An 18,869-nucleotide genomic window follows, 5' to 3' on the forward strand; every position below is an offset into this window, starting at 1 on the left:
GCTTAAATAAGATGGGTTTTAAAGCCATCGTGACTATAGTTATGTTATTTGAACAAACTAGTAAGAGAAGGTCTTCTGGTCAGCAAACCTGGATGATGCATGATTCAGAACAGAAAGAAAAGAAGTGCTTCATGCTCAGAGGCATAGCAATGGCAGTGGGTTGTAATGGTACATGAGCAGATGGTGGAATTACACTCCTTTTCCTCTTCGTGGATTTCCTGTAGGCTTGTAAGATACAGCATACTGGATTAGGTGATTCTTTTGATATTATTCATATACAATTAACCTAAACTTCTCAGATGAAAAAGAACTGTCATTTCAGTAGCAAATGCATGATTTCTGTGTAAAAGATTCATTCCGTGAGGGATAGAGTTAGGTTGGTCTGAGAGTTATAATTAAAATGTTTAACTTGATTTGCATGCTGATTTATATATTAGGCAACATTGAAAGATTATTAAAAACATTTGGTCTTTATTCTGCACAGGAGGACGATCTCCGTCAGATCTTTATGCTCACAGTAGAGGTACTACAGGAATTCAGCCGGCGTGAAAATCTTAATGCTCAGATGTCTTCGGTTTTTCAACGTTACCTTGCACTAGCCAATCAGGTCTTAAGCTGGAATTTTCTTCCTCCAAATTATATCCTTTGGATCGTTTGTCAAAATTCTGTGAAAGTATACCTCAGTTTCAGTACTATGAATCCTGTAAAAAAGAAGCAATATCTTAAATCTAAAGAAGATTAAAATCTGAGCATGCTGGAAGACTATCAGGAAGTAGATATAGTGATTATTCCTGTGTTTGTGTGTGTGTGTGTGTGTAGATAGAGAATCAGGCATTTCTTTATTAGTTTTTCACCCAGAATTATCTGATCTACTTAAAAATGTTGTTTACTACACATGAAAAAACTAGATACAGTGTAATAAAAATTGGTGGATTTATTAGAGTAATATGAACATAAAGCATAATATTTACTATTGTTATTACTATTCTAATAAGCAAAGTTATTCTCTAAAGCATTGTCTTTTTATAGCTACATAAAAGTAGAAACCACATTCCCCAAAATTTCTGAAATAGTCCATTGAAAAAGCTCTGAGAGGACATTAAAAGAAAGGCAGAGAAAATGGACAGAAAGGGTGACTTCTGGTAAATACCCTACTGTATATTGCAAACTGAGAGGGGATAGTTTAAAATCTGCCTTCATATCCCCTTTTCTAAGAGTTCCCCAATAAAGAACTTTTATATTAAGCCACTTCCAGTTGGCTTAGGTTGAACTTCTTGACATCTTTAGTCTGTAAGCTGGGAACTTTTTGGCTGCTCTGCCAAAAATTTCACTTCTGTCCAGCCCAAGAAATTCCCTTATATCAAAGCTTAGACTGCTATACTGTATGGTTAGAAAAGTGTACTTATTGGGAAAAGTGAATATATCATATAGAAAAAAGTGATCGCATATGCAGAATTGTGAAGAAGATCAACACAATTAATCTAGGTGCTTGCTACTTTCTTGAATAAAATCTTGACTATCAGCATATTTGTCACAGTTCATAGCTAGGGATCTAGTTAGAGGTAGCATCTAGATCTCCTGATGGAACATTTATATGCTCCACTTTTCTGTCTGTATATTTTGTCTCTCTTTTGTCTCTCTTTTTTTTTAAGCACCATCCTCAGTTCTACAGAACATAGAGGAAAAGTGAAAGCCACTTTCTCTGGGAAGGTTGTTTTGTCCAGCAAAGCCAGAATGCTCAGCCTTGAATGTTCTGGATCTAGATAGCAAGTGAAAAATTATTTAGCAATTAAAGCCATTTTAGTAATTCTTGATAGAATTCTAAAGATGCAGTCTATTTTTCCCAAGTTATGACATTATATAAATAGGATTACATGGCTTTTTAAGGGAACAAAAGCTGGTTTGTTTTGATTCTGGCTTCTAACTGTGGGTCCAACTTATCAGACACTTTAGGGGGCACTGTTGTGCCATATCAAAAATCTAGAGATTTGTCTTCTTGCCTTATGCCAACAAAATAGTTTGAGAAGTAGGATAGCTCCCTAATGTAGAAGGGCTATAACATTTGGGATTGTTTAGAACAAAAGATAGTGAAGGGAAAAATAATAGAGGTTTGTAAAAACAAGCTTTATGTACATATTCCCCTAAATGAAGGGAGATTCAAGAGCAACAAAACCAAAATGGTTTTTCACAAACTACATAATTAAAGTGTGAAATCTGTTGCCAGCAATTGTAATGGGTGTTAATTTGGATGGCTTTAAAAGGGGACAAGACAGGTTCATGAAATATCAGACTATCAATGACTAGTAATAGTCATTTACTACTTCCTGAATTATAGGCAACATGTCTTATATACAGGTTAAAGGGAAACAGTGCTGCAAAATAATATTTCTCTGAAGTTCAGGCTTTATTTTTATTGTTTATTTGTTACATACATATACGTATCACTTTTCGTCCAAGAACTTGAGGCATGATACATTGTACCCCATTCTTTTTTTCTCCCCACAGTGACATTCCTATTAGTTTGGTTGTGCTGAGAGAGGAGAGGAGATGACACCAGAATCACCCATTTGGCTTCCAGGGCTAAAAGTGGATTTGGACCCTGGGCCTTCTCAGTCCTAATATTTAACCACCACACTGTAGCTTGGGTGAACTTCCAAAGTAATCCCTGTCACAGAATGCTGGATTGTATGCAGGGGTGAAATCTACTTACTTTCCGTACTGGTTCGGAAGTGTGCATGCTGTGCATGCACGTCACATGCACGTGTGGACCTTCTGCACATGCGCAAGCCCTTCTGCATATGTACAGAGGGTAAAAAAAATGTTACTTCCTGGTTAAAACCAGGATGACCAGGTGGGCGGAGCTTCGTGCTGTCATCGCTACCGATTCTCCGAACTGCCCGCTGCCATCGCTACCAGTTCGGCCGTATTGGATTCTTTAACAAGTTTTCATCTAAAACTCTTAATTCCTGATTCCATTTCTTCTTCAGAAAACAGATGAATTAAAAGAGAATTTGATGTGTATCAGCTTATGCAAGCCTTAATGTTAAACTGCATTGAAACTTTGCTGTAACTGTCAAAGTGAAGAGCTACAGCTTTGGCTTACAGAAAAAAGGAGAAAATCAATTTTTCTTCAGCAATTGTTATTACAGGACTTTTATGTTGTCTCTCCTTATTCAAAATTAAAATAGTACTTTTAGCATTTTGAAATTAAATACTATGTGTCTGTCAGTCAGCATTTAATATAGAGTACTTTAATAGAAAAAAAGTACTTAAGACTAAGTAATCGACTCTGAACAATTATTATTAAGCATTTATTATTTTATCATTGCCTTTGATGCTTTTCAAAGTAATGAACAGGTTCCCTATGCACAAGAAACTTACTGTCAAACATAAACAGACAAGAAAAGGAGAGGGAAATGGAAAAAACAAGGAGAGAGTACCGTATTTCATTTACCCTTTATGCTTAACCAAGTCTCAATCTGTGTATCAGAAGTTATGGGCAAAACTTAAATCTTGTGAAAAAGTTGAATTTTAGATAGCTATTGTTAGGCAGAAATTTTGGGCAGCAGTTTTAAGGAGAAAGTTATATATTAAAGGAAAAAAGGCAGATTTTTTTTAAAAAAAAACAAAATGAGAGAAGGTAAGTTCATAGAGAAACTAGCAACAGAGTTTTGGACTCGACTATGTGGCCAGTGCAATGGAAAAGGTGTGAATAATGTTGTTCAATAAAATTTTAAACTATTATACTTATTTTTTTGGAATAATTAGTACTCAACTACAAAACTAATTGAATTCCATTGTTCTGTGTGGTGGTGTTCCCTCTCGCCAACCAACCAAAATAAATACCTGAATGTTACATGAGATTCAACAATGTACTCTTTTGTGTTTGTTAATGTTTAAGAATCTCCAAAAGCTGTACATGAATCTTTAGGCAAATTGATAATTAAACTGTCTTTCAAATATACTGTTTTTACCAGATTTATGTGTAATTTAGTGAATAGCAAATGCAGATGCATTCTGGATAACTGCCCTATGTTTTAAGTAATCATAGCTTTGCAACTTTGGGTAGTGCTTAATGTAAATACACAAAATGATATTATGTTTGATTTGTACATTGATTCTCTACATATACTAATATCCTTTTTATAGAATTATCTTGTATTATCTGAAACATAGCATATGTTTTGTCTTTTAAAGACTACTCCTATATAAAGTTATTAGCAAAGTAACTCAATCAAAATTAGTGTGACATATGTGCATGAGGTTGGGATATAAAGTTCCAGATTTAAACCATGTATCCATTATCCCTGCTGTGAAGTGTGTAGACACGCATGCATATGTGTAATTGATACATTTTTTAATCTAACAAGAAGCTAAACTCAGTTGAATCCTTTGAAGTATGTAGGATATGCTAGTAGGTTTCAAAGACTTCAATTGCCCAGGCAACATCTGATAAAACCAGCCAAAAGCATTTTAATATATTAAGCATATTTTGGACAGGTTTGATACCTGTTGAATGTGGTATCATTTTTGTTCCTTGTCTCATCGGAACGATTATTACGGAACAATTGAGCCACTATGGAATGTTTCGTCATTGTGATCAAACTGTTATCTGGCATTCCTAGGGTGTTCTTTTTTGCAGTACAATGTCTTTTATTCCTTGTCCTCATGCATGAATTATGCTGTGTATGTGAAGAGGCTTAAAATTTGTTTCCATTGCATTCTTTCTGAATGGGACCTGTTGTATCAGGGATTTAAAAAAAAAAAAAAAGAAGAAGGCCAAATTGGAATGTTGTTGTTGACCTTGACACCAGACAACTAGGCAGACATTATATAGCTATGTTTGAATCCTCACAAAATGTGATGTTAAAGCCAACAGAGTCCTGGCGTGAGACCCTCCTGGACAGCAGAGTGATGGAGCTTTTCTTTACAGTAAGTTCCATTGTTCTCTTTTGCTAGTTTAGTAGCAACAAAGCTACAGCTCCCATCACTTCTTTCTTAGATTGTTGTTGGATTTTTCCCTCTCTTGGATGCGGTAGGAAGACTTCAGGTAAGAGTTGCATAAATCATACTCTATGCTTCACCAACACAGCTGGTTAAATCCTTTAATTCAGTCAATGTATTAATTCCTCTGCATTGTGTTCATTTAATTTAAGAATGGTCGTGATTTAAACAGAATAGGGTTGTTGGGTATCTTTCAGCTACTTCTTTAGTATTGCTGGTCAAATAAAATTTCTCTAGTTGATTGTAAACGCAAATTAAGCTATGCCTGCTCTCCTCTTAGGCATTATGCAAATAGAGTAAAACAAAACTAAAGGGAGATTAAAGCTGCTTCCCATTTGGCAACTTCCTACATGGATAATGTTTCCACTTAGGAAACCTATGTTTATTCTGGCATGTACCATAAGAGTGCCTGCATGATGCATATGGCTTTTCCTCTGGAATCTTAGTTCTGTATAAGAATTTGTGGCATTTCATGTGAACCAGCCTGTGCTATTTGAGTTAAGAGCTCTTCATGAAATGTTCAGTCTAGTCATCTGCAAGTTCAATATATGCAGAGGAAGGAAATCCCAATTTAACTACAATCAATATCCAGCAAAGAAAAAAAAAAGAAAAATTCAGAAGCAACAACCAAGCATAGCAGAGATAGTATAACAGTGATATTAGGTTTAAAAATTAAGCCAAGGCGAGGAACAAATTGAATAAAATATAAGGAAATGGTGTAAAACAAGATAAAAGTAGTAGGTGTTTAAAAGCTCAGAATCTATGTGAATTTTAAAAGGATTTTTACTTGTTAAACAGAACCAACATGCAATAAATAATTGTTCAAAATACAATAAAATACTAATTAAAATAAATTAAAACTAACAAAACTCCATGTAATACCTCTTATTCTAGAATTAGCTCAGTGCTTTAATGTATTATTAAATCTAGACAACATAGAAATTGCTGCGTATTCTTATTTTTACAGTATAAAGATGTTTCAAAAATTGATAAAGAATACATCTCCTGAATAGCAATAGGAATACCTTTTTTCAACCTGATGAGAGTAAATTTTCTCCCCCAAGGTACGATAATTTTCTATGAATTAATGGAGAAATGGACCATGTTTTTAGCATTAGACAACTGCCTTGAGCAATCTATTTTTGGAAGATAAACAGCAACTGTTTTCCCCCCATAAATTAGAATGAGATAGCTAGAATTTGGAATTATTGCTTTTAAAACAATAGATGTGTTTAAGACTTTTTTTAAAAAAATGCTTTTATATAGCATGCTATTTTTTTTTCAAAACATTTAGTTATGGTTATGTAGTTACTTGTAAATTTTTAATCTTGCTCAGGCATTTTCAAAAAAATAATAAAAAAAAACCCTTCCTGGCAGACCACTTAACAGCTGCACACAATGTGAACAGCTGTCTAGACAACCAGACAGTTGCTACTGTCAGCTGGGACCTCCTCAAGCAAATAGCTTTTAGGTTTACAGGTTAACCCTTTCTAATATAATTTTTCATTAGTAAGTTTGGGTTAAATTCCTTTGCTTGCTGGGAAAGGAAATATTTTTTAGATTTAAGTATTGTTTTCACCAGATTCACTTTTCCCAATAAACATCAACTCCATATTAATGAAATAGGGGTTAATAGTTTTATTTGTATGTTATTCATTGGATCTCCAAAATAGCTATCTCCTACATAATGGTTATAAATTCCTCATTTAGAGTGGATTTGCTCCATTTGTAACTCAATTTAAATAATATATTTTTTGATTGTCAACAAAATCAGTAGTGAATTTAATTTTTTAAATAATTACATGTGGCTTTCATTATTATCTAGAGAATATATTCTAATTTGTAGGTATTTTAGTTTTTTGTGAAGCAAAATTTCAAATTTTTCCTATAAATAAAAATAAAATCTCCATTTTCACAACTGTGTATTTTGTTGTAGATATAACAACTGTAGATTATACTTTGTTGTAGGTTTTTTGTATTTATTAAACACTATGTATTGTGAGAAGTTCATAAATCATGTTAAGTACATATAATATAATATAATAACAAATAAATATTAATTTAGCATGCCTTTAAATTGATTGTGAGACTAGTATTTGTTAGGTTATGGCCATTTGAAAAATTAAATTTGTTTAAACAAGGAGAAAACAGTTGTCCCATATTAGCTTATAATAATATATCCTAAAAGCATATCAGGATATTGAGTTCAGAAATTCTATTGTGCATCCAAGGTTGTCTTTTAAAGATTGGTCTCTTGATGCCCACGCTTGCTATAAATATTCAGTCTACAAATGATAGATCTATAGGAGTGATTTATTGTCCATGAGGATCCCTTAAGGAGGCTAGTGCCAAAAAGGAGAGCAGTCTTGCAGACAGAAACAATAGGATTGAGACTAAAAAGGGTTGGGAAGTTATAAGTTTAGGAAGATTTTGCTTCTAGGAAATGTGTTTGTTTTCTTGAGAGTTTGGTGTTTACCTCTACTAAAGAAGCATCTATATAATCTTGATTGAACTTGTCAACTAACTTTAGCAAGGCACTGTAGCCCAGGCATAGTTAGCATAATAGAGATGGCTGTCATTATTGCTGTTTTTAGAAGGAGCAGCATGTCTGACTGGCTGGCAACTGTTTCCCTCTAAGACTTAAAATGCATAGACAGTTTAACATGTAGGTAGGTCCCCGGCTTTGACTAATTTAATATGGCTTTTTGAGTTGATCTACTGAAGTGGCAGTTTGCGTACATACCAAGGAATGACTACTAATACATGAGATACTAGGGAAAGCTGTTTATGTGGTGGGGGGTGCATGTGCGTTTGCTCATGCTCTTTAGGAGTGTGTCATGTGATTATGGTAAAAGAACATCTTCTATCTTCTCTCCACCTCCTCATGTGGTGTTAACCCTCTCACTTCTGAAAAGGTGCATCGAAAAATTAGAGAAGACACCGATATGGCACAAGACTCTCTGCAGTGTTTAGCCCAGCTAGCCTCTCTTCATGGGCCAGTCTTTCCTGATGAAAGCTCTCAAGTTGATTATTTAGCTCACTTCATTGAGGGATTGCTCAATACTATCAATGGGTAGGTAATATGCTTACTTCCTAGAATTTGGGATTGCTGGGGAAGGGAGGTGGGACTTGTGTTCTGTTGTTTGAAGAACAGTTTGAAGAGCGGCATAGCACTACAACATAAAGATACCTTTCTGAGCAATAATGAAATGCTTTTAAACTTTACAATAAAGTTATTGGGATTTTCTCTTTTTTTTAAAAAAAAATGTTTTGTCTACAGGATTGAGATAGAAGATTCTGAAGCTGTGGGCATATCCAGTATAATCAGCAATTTGATCACTGTATTTCCTCGCAATATATTAACAGCCATTCCAAATGAACTTTTCTCTTCGTTTGTTAACTGCCTCACACATCTCACTTGCTCTTTTGGAAGAAGTGCTGCCTTGGAAGAAGTTGTAAGTAGCAACTTTAATTTTGTGAGGTTCTTCCAAAATGTTGAAACTTTAAAATACTTTTAGTTTTATGTAATGTCTAGCTTATGGTACTATTTTTTCCCTTAGTACTCAGTTAATTTGTAATGGTTACAGTGAGCTGCATCCTTTTCTATGGTCCTATTCTGTTTTATGAAGAAATTTAGTTGGTTTAAAGGCTCCTAATGAAGCACAAAATCACCCTGAGTTAGAGCAATGTACTAGAACTAGATGCAGAGTTAGAAGTTCTGCAATGAACTATATATTTACGTTGTGTTTTGATACTTTCCTCAGTTTAATATTGTTTGATATTAGCATGAAAAAATGAGGTTTTGGCATTATGTTACTCCAATTAATACATTTTAGTTCCTGGTATAATAACATTTTGTGTGGGGATTATTGTTGGATGTAGCAGATTGAACTGGATAATTTCCCACATGTGAATGTTTTTGTTGCCTTTACTGCATTCTTTATAAGTTTAAAGCAATTGAAAATAAATCAATAAATCTGTATACTCTGGGGTTCATATTATAAGGATTTTTCTGTATAGTGGTTTATAGTTGTAACTGAGTAAGAACGAGGCATGAAAACTGGTAATGTGGGTTTTTTTAAGAATCTGAGCTTCTGGTGTTAAAGAATCTATGTTTGGTCTCCAATTTAATGGGATTTTTTTCATTTAATTGTTCTTTCCTATAAAGCACACTCCATATCTCTCTCATCTTGCATTTTAATTTACCTACATTTTATTTCTAATTCTCCTCCACTATTGAGTAAGAGATCTACGTACCATCTGTGTAACATCTAGTTTGGGCTTCCAGAATTGTCTTCATCTTTTGCTATATAAAATTAAAGATTTAGGAGTAAGAGGCGGATTTCAAACTGTTCCACTTTTCAAATTTAGCAGAACAGGTCAAGAGTAATTAATGGATGGAGCATCTACTATATATTGCCTAAGTGGATTTGACAGAGCAGACCAATTTCCCTAATCTGTGCTGGTGTTCACTTTTGAAACTATAATAGTGATTTTTGTTTAATGTATTGGAATAAAAGGTTATTTTGAACTTATGAATTTTGTTTTGAGATTGGTAGTTTGAATGAAATATCATTTACATTTTTACCATCATTTAGAATGCATTGTCTTCAGAAATTCAGAAAGCCATTTTATCACACCAATGCTGAAAGCAATTAACAAAATAAAATATTTGATTTTAATTTTAGAATTTAATTTTAGATATTAAATCATTGTGGCCTTTAGTTTCCTGGTTTTGGCACATATGGCGGTATCTCAAACACCAGATGGGTATAATATTTCCTGCAGAGGAGTTTGCATTGACAGTTCTTAATACCTTGTAGGTTTATACTGGCACAGTATGTCCTTGTGTCCCAAAAGTGTTTTATATGTGTGTTCTTTTTAAGTATATGAAGAAGTGATATGGTAGACAATGTATTTTTTCAAATACAATTTCCATGGGTTGGCCACATATTGATAAAGACAAGCTTATGGGATATCGGTGCATTGGAATCTAGGAGAGATATCTGATGCTTCAATCCAATTCTAAATAGATACTTCAGAAGATATAGCAGCAGCAAAAGATACAGCTGCTTTAAAGAGTTGTAGATAAATACAATATATGTGCCTCTAGATATTCAAAATAGTGGGGTTTTTTTCCAAATCAGAACTGAATCTCTGTATAGTTCTAGAATCTAGTAACTCAGCTTTTTACCTTATTTATGAATATTTCACATGGTTGTATCTTGAATTACTAAAGGAATGTTTTTATTAGTCCTGACAATACTACATAGATTTAAAAAAAAAAAATAACAGAAAGTTTGCTCCTCCCTTACAGTATTGATTTTTGCTTTGTGTATTTAAGTTCATAGTGGAGAAATAGATTTTGAATGGAGCAAAAAAAAAAAAAAAAGAGGTGTGTGTGTGAGTTTTACTATGATGTTGTATTGATTTTCCTCATCACCTTTGACAGATTCCCATAAAGTAGTTAGCATGTGGCTAATGTCCCCAGCGCTCTTGCTAGCATATAGCAGCAGGCAATTATCTTCTCACATTCTTCTTAAATAGCAGAGGATTTTTGCATTGCACTGAGCTTTGTAGTAATCAGAAGCGTGAGCCTGTTCCAAAGCTCCGTATAACCAGAGATTTACCTCAGACCGTTCCACTCATAGAATCATTAGAAAAGTTTGGTCATGTTGACTGAGAAAACAAGCAGTGGGATGTGTGAACTGAACCATGCTGATTTCGCTAGCTCTGAAACTTTGAAGTAATGTTGTAAAATAGTCCTAAAGTCTTCCTAAAGTCTTCTTTAGGAAGGGCCCGTTGTGGCCCTTTTCACTATTGGAAATTCACATGTAATGAATAAGCCCCATTACCCTATATATTGCAGTGTGAAATTATTAATTGTTTATTAGTTTAAACAGTATGTAGAGCTAACCAGCATGTTGGGAATTACCGGTTTAATTTTTTTATGTGGCTTTTGCTAATGTGTCAGTATTAATAGAAAAAAATGATTTCCGTAGCGGCAGATTTGTAAAGGAGAAGTGAAAACTCCTGTTATTTATTTATTATCTAGAACTTATCTGTTATTTGTTCTAGCATTGTAGCAACTCCAATGCTTAAGCAGGATTTAATTCTTTTTTATTAGATTTATATCCCACCTTTATTTTGTACAAGTCAAGGTAGCATGAGGTACACAGTATTCTCTCTTCCTATTTCCCTCACAACAACAACCTTACATAGTGGCCTGAATAAGTGACTGTTCAAAAGTTAACCAAGTTGATGTTAGTACCTAAGAGCCAAAGCTCATAGTTTTCCAGTTTCTAGCCCAGCACTACGTTAAACTGATTGTCAGTTTTTAAATGAATTTAAATTTTTTAAAGGAAAAAATATAAAAAACATTTGATATAAGGAACATGCACATAGGAAAATCATGCCATCCTAATCAACTTGATCTCCTATACCCCACATTTCTTCTGCGTATAGTTAATAAAATTTGCAGAAATTTTTAAACAATGAAATAAAATTGGAGCTTTTCTTGTACTTTTCAGAATAGTAATTTCTAATATTATTTTCCAGTTGCTTTTTTGTTTTTGTTTGAAAAATCAATTTTGTATAATTTAGTTTGCTTATAGATATATGTTTGGATATGTAATATACAAAAGTATAGTTTATTCAGGCAATACTCATACATTTTTGGATTGAATTTACTTTAAATTAGTAAATTTCAATTTCTGTTTTAGACAGAACTACAAACTAATAAAACCTAAATAATACAAGGAAAAAAGTTAACAAAAAGAGTAAGCCATCAACTGAAGTATACTAAAGCCATTTTTGCCCTTCACTGTATTTTATTACTGTACTGCTTTTCAGAAAAAGAGAATTAACAAGAATCAGAGAACACGTTTTTCATGTGAAATGTTGTAAATTTAAAAGGCTATCGGTATCCACAGTTCGTTCTTTTCCTTTTGCTTTAACCATTTCCATGGACTTCTGAAAAAGGAAGACTTCTCTGCATTTGTTTAACCTTTCAGAGCAGGGTTTTCAAACTCTGTTCCATGGAACTATGGAGAGTTTGACAAGATTCTGTGAGAAATTAAGGGGGGGAAATTACTTAAATTCAGCCAAATATTGGTCACTAGACTTTTGACTCTTGATCAGGGGTTATGAGAGATTTTATTTTTAAATTATAGCTTCTGCAGCCAAATTTTTTTTGAAAACTCTTCTATTAGGGGTCAGAGGTTTTTTTGGTATGAACATTCGTAAACACAGATTAATTTCTTTCGTATCTTGTCATTTTATATATAGTTTAAAACATACTAGGAAGTATTTGTGATCCAGTTTCTTTTAAAAATGAAATTTTCAATTAAATTATTTGGGAATAGCTTTTTAATTTCTTCCGTTCATATCTTTGTATCTATATAAATGAAAAATAAGACTAGCAGAAAATCTCTACCTCATTCACCCTTGATCATATTTGCTGAAAAAGTCTGCTGGATTACTTGATCACTGTAATCTTAGTGTGTCAGGTAAAGGTTTAAAGAACTAAGAACTTCATATTTCAAAAGTTAGAATGTGATTTTTATTATAAGAACACTTTCTGATAATTTATTCTTGGGCTACTATTGGGTTTACCTTTTTATTTGGGAGGTAAACTGTTTGAATTGTTTTAAAGCCTCTGATTTTGCATAAGATAAACATGTTCTGTGTATGTGTGTGTGTGAATGTGGTAATGTTTATTTATCAATCAATTTTTGTTTTCATTTTTAAAAATAACAGTTTACTGGAAGAGACTACTTTTTCCAAACGCAAACTTCCTTTCTCATTCTTGGAAAATTGGTCCAGAGGCTTGAGGGAATTTGTATAACATTTTGACAGGAGAGTAGAGATACCACTACTGGGAAGGAATATCATATGTTACTCCAGTTGTACAACTAGCTGTTTGGATTATAGTGTACTGGGTTCAAATCACAATAAATTATCTGTTAGTCTAAAAGCCTACTGCAAACAGTGGGAAAAATAGGTATTGTCATACATTAAAAATTGGAATTAAATATATAGACAACTAATGGGAAGAAACTATTCTTGCAAATTTACTGAGTAAATGTTGATGAAAGCTCTGACAATTTTTGGATAATTTGTATTTTTCCTTTATTTCTTTAGCTTGACAAAGATGATATGGTATATATGGAGGCATATGACAAGCTCTTGGAATCATGGCTTACCTTGGTACAAGATGATAAACATTTCCACAAAGGCTTCTTCACTCAGCATGCTGTTCAGGTTTTTAATTCTTACATCCAGTGCCACTTAGCTGCTCCTGATGGTACAAGGAATTTGGTAAGTTCTAGAGGCAATTATGAAAATCTTGAGATGTGGAATAATTAAAAAGTTGATTTATTTAAACATAAACATGAATAAGGTATTGACCAAGATTAAACAATCATGCTAAACCTTTGGTGTGGGTGTGTGTGTGAGAGAGAGAGAGGGGGGGAGGGAGGGAGGGAGGGAGGGAGAGAGAGAGGGGGGGATAAGTGTAGTTCTCTCTGCCCCAATTTTGTCTGTTCAGTAGAAATAAATGTATTTATCTTTACAGTACTACACAATAGGTTTCAAATACAGTAATTTCTATTTAAAAGATCTATAAAAAATGTCAAAGACAAGGTGACAAGTCTAATGAAATAATAACCACAATGGGATAATTAAAATGCTTTGTCAAAATAATGCAGAAATCCAAATCCATCCCCCTTTCATACTGACTCCTCCAGTTTTCTTGATTTGTTACTTATAATTCTGAGAAACCAGAGTTTAACTATACTGGTATAATGATCACTATTTATCTATCAGTTTTGGATTATTGAAATAGAATTTAATGATAATTCAAGCATTCCTCTTGGGCGCGGAGAACACATTGATGTTTGAGGACTCTCAGTCCTCAATGACTAGGTTGATGATGGCCAAAGTGCCAGCCAATATATTTCATAATTAAGGCCTTTGAGTTTGTGACTAGATAATTCCAGCCTACTTTGTGCAGAAAATTCATTAATTTCTCTAAGTTCATCGCCATGCCTGTTTACTTAGAAGCCACAGCTGACAATACAAACACTTCTGGTTTGTTCAATATCAAAGCAGCAGCTAGTGTTTTTCAAACAAGAAGCACTTTCCATAGACAGCTGTGGCATTGCAGCTATTAAGAACATTATTGGTGGTGGGATCAAGGGAAGAGGATTGAAAGACCATCTTAGAAGATGAAAGCATGGCTTGGTTCTAGTTTCTAGTATCCTTGCTAAGATATCTGCAATGATTTTAGATGGAATTTCAAGGTTGTGTGTGTGTGCTGTGGGGAAAAAAACTGATATACCCCAGTTGAAAAATATGGTAATTGTGAGTTGATAATTAAAAATAATTACTTTTAATTCTGTTTTGCACTAATTAGCTTCATTATTAAAATCTAATGCATTCAACAACAAACAATACTGTTTTCTGTATGTTACTGCAGAGTGCTATTGCAGGAGTCTTGGTTCTTGGTTAATGGCCATATTTGGAAAGCTAGGACTACGTGGTAGTGCCAGGGCTGCCATGGGGGAGGCTTGCCTATTTAGAATACAGCTGTCACCATAAGTATAACTGCCACAAATCAGTGAGTTCTGGAGGATAACATGGGATAAGTCTGATGACCTGTTTATTGGGGGTATTAGTGCTACTGTTGATGATAATGATATGCTCTCAAGTATATCATGAAACAGAAGTATGAATCTTATTTTTCCTCTTTAGCAGTTGGTTTGAAAATCTACTTTGGACATTCTATAGAACTCAGCATGGCTGACTTCTCACTTAGGTTTGGAAGGCAGCAGTGAGCAGAGTTTGTATGTTTGATAACAAAATAACAGTGTGAGCAAAGAAGGAAATGGTTTGTTCCAGAAGAGGTTAAAATTTGACCTCTTGGATGTTTTGCATTTAAAAAAAGAAAAACCTCTAAATCAGGGGTGAAATGCTTCTGGCTCAGACCAGATCGACTGATCCGGTAGTAATGGGGGCGCGTGATTCGGAAAACCGTTAGCAAAAATCCCTGCACACCCCCCTCCAAATGCCCAGCTGAGCCACGCAATCATCAGAGGCTGTTCTTTTAAACTTTTAAAAGCATTTTTTCTACAACCTCTTCGGCCAAAAAAAATGTTTTTAAAAGTGAAAAAAAAAAGCCTCTGATGATCACTCGGCTCAGCTGGGATCGTCAGAGGCTTTTAAAGGCATTTTTTTTCCTATAACCTTTTCGGCCGAAGAGGTTATAGAAAAAATGCTTTTAAAAGTTAAAAAAAAAAAAAGTTGGCCACGCCCACCCAGTCTCATTACCCCCACCACCACCAAGCCACGCCCACAGAACCGGTAGTAGCAAATTTTAGATTTCACCCCTGCTCTAAATCCACATCAAGTACGGTATTCCTCAAGTACTGCACTTCAAGTACAGGTTCCTTAATGGAACCTGCCCATTAGGGATGTAAGTGAAATGACTGTTATAAAATGAATTGGACTTATTTTTACAACACTTTTATGGCATTTGTTAAGTGAATCCACTGGGTTGATATATAAACAAAAATCAGGGTTCCTATTTGCTTCAGTTCATTAACTGACCTCTGCCATTATTAAAGTGAACCAAGAGAATTTGTAGAGGTCCCCAATTGGAGCCTTCAGAAGAAAACACAGTTGCTTGCCCATGAGGCATCCATGTGCCTCAGAACTGCAGTGACTCCAGGCACGTGCCCAGATTTAAACTGGGGTATGTGTGTGGGTGTGGGTGTGAATTTTGAGGACACTGAGAAAAACCTCCAGAGGAAATCACTGCTGCCTGCCCATCAGCTGTTCTACAAGCTCTCTACAGTAGTGCACACTAATCCTCAAAGCAAAAGCAAACAAACACAATACAGTAGAATGCAAAGGATCTTTCTGCAAGCAGTCTCAAACTGCATGCAAACAAACAGTACATAGAAGGCAAAGGAACTTTACAGAACTAAAAGTGTTCCCTATGGACGCCGGCTAGTATTTCTGCTAGCAATTCCAGAGCAAAATGCAAATAACCACAGTAATAAAAAAAAAAAGGTTGTGAAACGTATTTACAAACAAGCGCCATACTACAATGAAAAAGAAAATTTTAAAGTACTTACCAAGGCAACTATAGTACTCTAGTCCTCAAGGCAACAGCAACGAAAGAAGCAAGAAGGGCAGCAATGAGAAATTCACTCTTTAGTCCTCTATCTGGCAACAGTGAGGAGGGAAAAAAAGTAAGCACCTGCTGCAAAGACCCTGGATCTTGGTTGATCACGTGACCAGGAGAGAAAAAAATGTGCCAACCATATAGGCCTCAGAAATCACCTGTTGTAACTGTGGGTGACCAGGGCAGACATAGGACTAAAAATGGCCACTGCTTCAGGAGTGACTGAATCCAGGTGACATGATTCCAGAGGCTTCTTTTTGGTTGCAATTTCGAACCCATGCCTTAAGTCCATTTTTGGGAGGGCATTCGTAACTTCGAACAGTCATTAAATGGCCCTTCGTACCTCGAAGACTACCTGTAATTAAGAAATGTGTGGGTGATTTCCTAAGGGTTGAGAAGAAAGAATAATTCTTAAAACAGCATAGCTTATGATCTTGGTGCTTATGTTCGCTGTAAATCTTTGATCTCTTTCTGCAGGTGCTCTCTTTATTGCATGCTCTTCAGAATTGTTATTTATAGTTTATTAAGTTGATGTTTTGTGAAAGAACTTTGAAAAATATTTTGAGGCATTTAATAAATAGTTGTACATAACTCGTGTATGGAATTACCTCTTTCTAGATCTGATGTGTACTATTTTATCGATTTGCTTACCAGAACTTAGTGATTGGGTTTAGAAATCATGCTAAGCCGTGGCTTGCTGTACAAGCCATTGAATCCTTATTTACACTTTTCCCACTTAAAGTGCATAGAGAATTATATCTCCTCGTCTAATCAACAAAGATAGGTGATACCTTTCTTTAAGATTAATGGACAGGTCGAACATTGAAGAACCTGAAGAGGCTGCAATGTGCCTCTCTTTGTCCTGTTTGAGTTTGAAACGGTAACTGCGGCTGGGAGCACAGAGCATAGTACTATGAGACCAAAAGTTACAGTGTAGTGAAACTTGATATTATGAATATCAAAGTCTGTTAAATATTTATATCCCTCCATCCAAATTAAGTTTATGTTCTTGATCTGCCATTGATAAGCTCACTATCATTGGTTTACTAGTGGTTATGTGGCAAGCCCAACTGCCACATAATAGCCCCATTTATGAAATTAACATCCCAGAATCCAAAAGCTGATGGATTTCTGTGACCAAGGAGATACAAAGCCTAAAGATATTATTTCCTGGTGTCAGATATTGGAGCTCTTCTTAATTATAAGGGATGGGCTGGGGGGGGGGAGGGGGAGTCCAGCTAAATTTTTGAGAGAGGCTTCTGCAAAGTTTCCCAATGTTGAGTTTTGTAGATATTTATTTGCAAGCTGTCCTAAAACTGTATAAATGTGATAGTTTACAACCAATCCAGAGCACAGAAGCTTAGTGAAGTTAAAAACAGCCTAAGGCAGGCCTGTTAAACTGGCGGCCCACAGGCCAGATGCATCATGTGCAGGCCACGCCCATCCCAGCTCCGCAAAGGCAAAAAACTTTGCGATACGTGACGCGACCGAGTTTGACACCCGTGGTCTAAGGTCCTTTTGTTTCTCTAGTGCAAATGTGGTTCTCTTCATTGTCCCTTTTTTCCTTGGGCTTCTCACCTTGGAAGACAAGAAGACAATTTTGGGGAAGGGAAGGCTAAAAAAGGGTTATTTCCTCTAGATCTCAACTTCTCTAGCCTACCATTAACCATCGTACAATGTTGAACTAATTCTTCCAAGATCTAAGGTGTGCCATGTCATACTAATTGATCTTCAGTTAGTAGGAGAGACCTTCTTAAAGCTGATTGATTGGGCCAAAATCATTCTGGCACATGGCCCTAGCACATACAATTGAAAATCTGCTGTGTAGTCAAGTATTTGGCATCTTTCAGGTCATAATTTATTAATCTCCCAATTAGTAATTATTCTCCAGGTGGAATCATCAAAAGCAGCTCTGAACATCTACATAAAATTTTAATAGGTATCTCATACAGTACATTGATTTCAATGAGTAGTAATGCCCATCTGCCTACTCTTTCTTTCAAATGCCACCTTAGTCTGGTCTGTGGGGAATTCTGCCCAGCTGAACTGAATAGGGAAAGTAAGGAATTGTCTCGCCTCTACAGTTTCTTTGGTAAACGTGCATAGGAACAGAATATAAGTGTCTGCATAACAACCCGTGGAGCTCGTCCTTGTAAATGCTTGCCAAAATACTGTATTAACTGCACTACAGCATTGTGCAACATCTGTAGCTCCTTCCCCTGAATTTCCTGTAATGGAGCACCTATGCCGCTTGTTCTGTCAGTGAGGTATCTTGAGGACAGTAATCATTTGTCTAGATCCTGAACAGGACTGAGTCCTCTTTAATGGTAGATAATAAGGGAGCTTTCACGTTTAATGTCAAACGCGTGAAGCTGACAAGCATAGAAAGCAAAAACTACTTGCATTTCTGGAAATACCTTTATTGCTACTAGTGTAATAGAATTCTAAAAGCATACAAAACTGATTTTCCTGCATGACCTATATGTAGTATAAGTAGGTTCTTCTGAATTTTTTTCTTGTGCTTCCCCCTTCCCTGGCTTCAAGAATACCTTCTGTAATGATCCTGTTTCTCCCTTAACTGTTTTGCTCTGTGCTCCGTGTTCTCATGGTTTGTTGGTTGTTAGTTCCCCCCAGAGATTCTCCTTTGTTTTAAATCCTGTAAAATGTTTGGAGAATT

General features: G+C 35.2%; 1 protein-coding gene across 1 annotated transcript in view; it reads left to right on the forward strand.

Annotated features, from left to right (window-relative positions):
• The window catches only part of XPO4 (exportin 4), a 71,609-nt gene that overhangs the window by 32,951 nt on the left and 19,789 nt on the right, over positions 1-18,869 (forward strand). The window contains exons 6-10 of the mRNA XM_070943914.1: positions 485-638; positions 4,820-4,932; positions 7,920-8,077; positions 8,285-8,459; positions 13,147-13,323. Of these exons, the coding sequence (XP_070800015.1) occupies positions 485-638; positions 4,820-4,932; positions 7,920-8,077; positions 8,285-8,459; positions 13,147-13,323 (777 nt within the window). The remainder of the gene's footprint in view (positions 1-484; positions 639-4,819; positions 4,933-7,919; positions 8,078-8,284; positions 8,460-13,146; positions 13,324-18,869) is intronic.

Source organism: Pituophis catenifer, unplaced genomic scaffold, assembly GCF_029215685.1.
Source record: "Pituophis catenifer annectens isolate HBS135680 unplaced genomic scaffold, rPitCat1.0.hap2 SCAF_4, whole genome shotgun sequence".
Taxonomy (NCBI): domain Eukaryota; kingdom Metazoa; phylum Chordata; class Lepidosauria; order Squamata; family Colubridae; genus Pituophis; species Pituophis catenifer.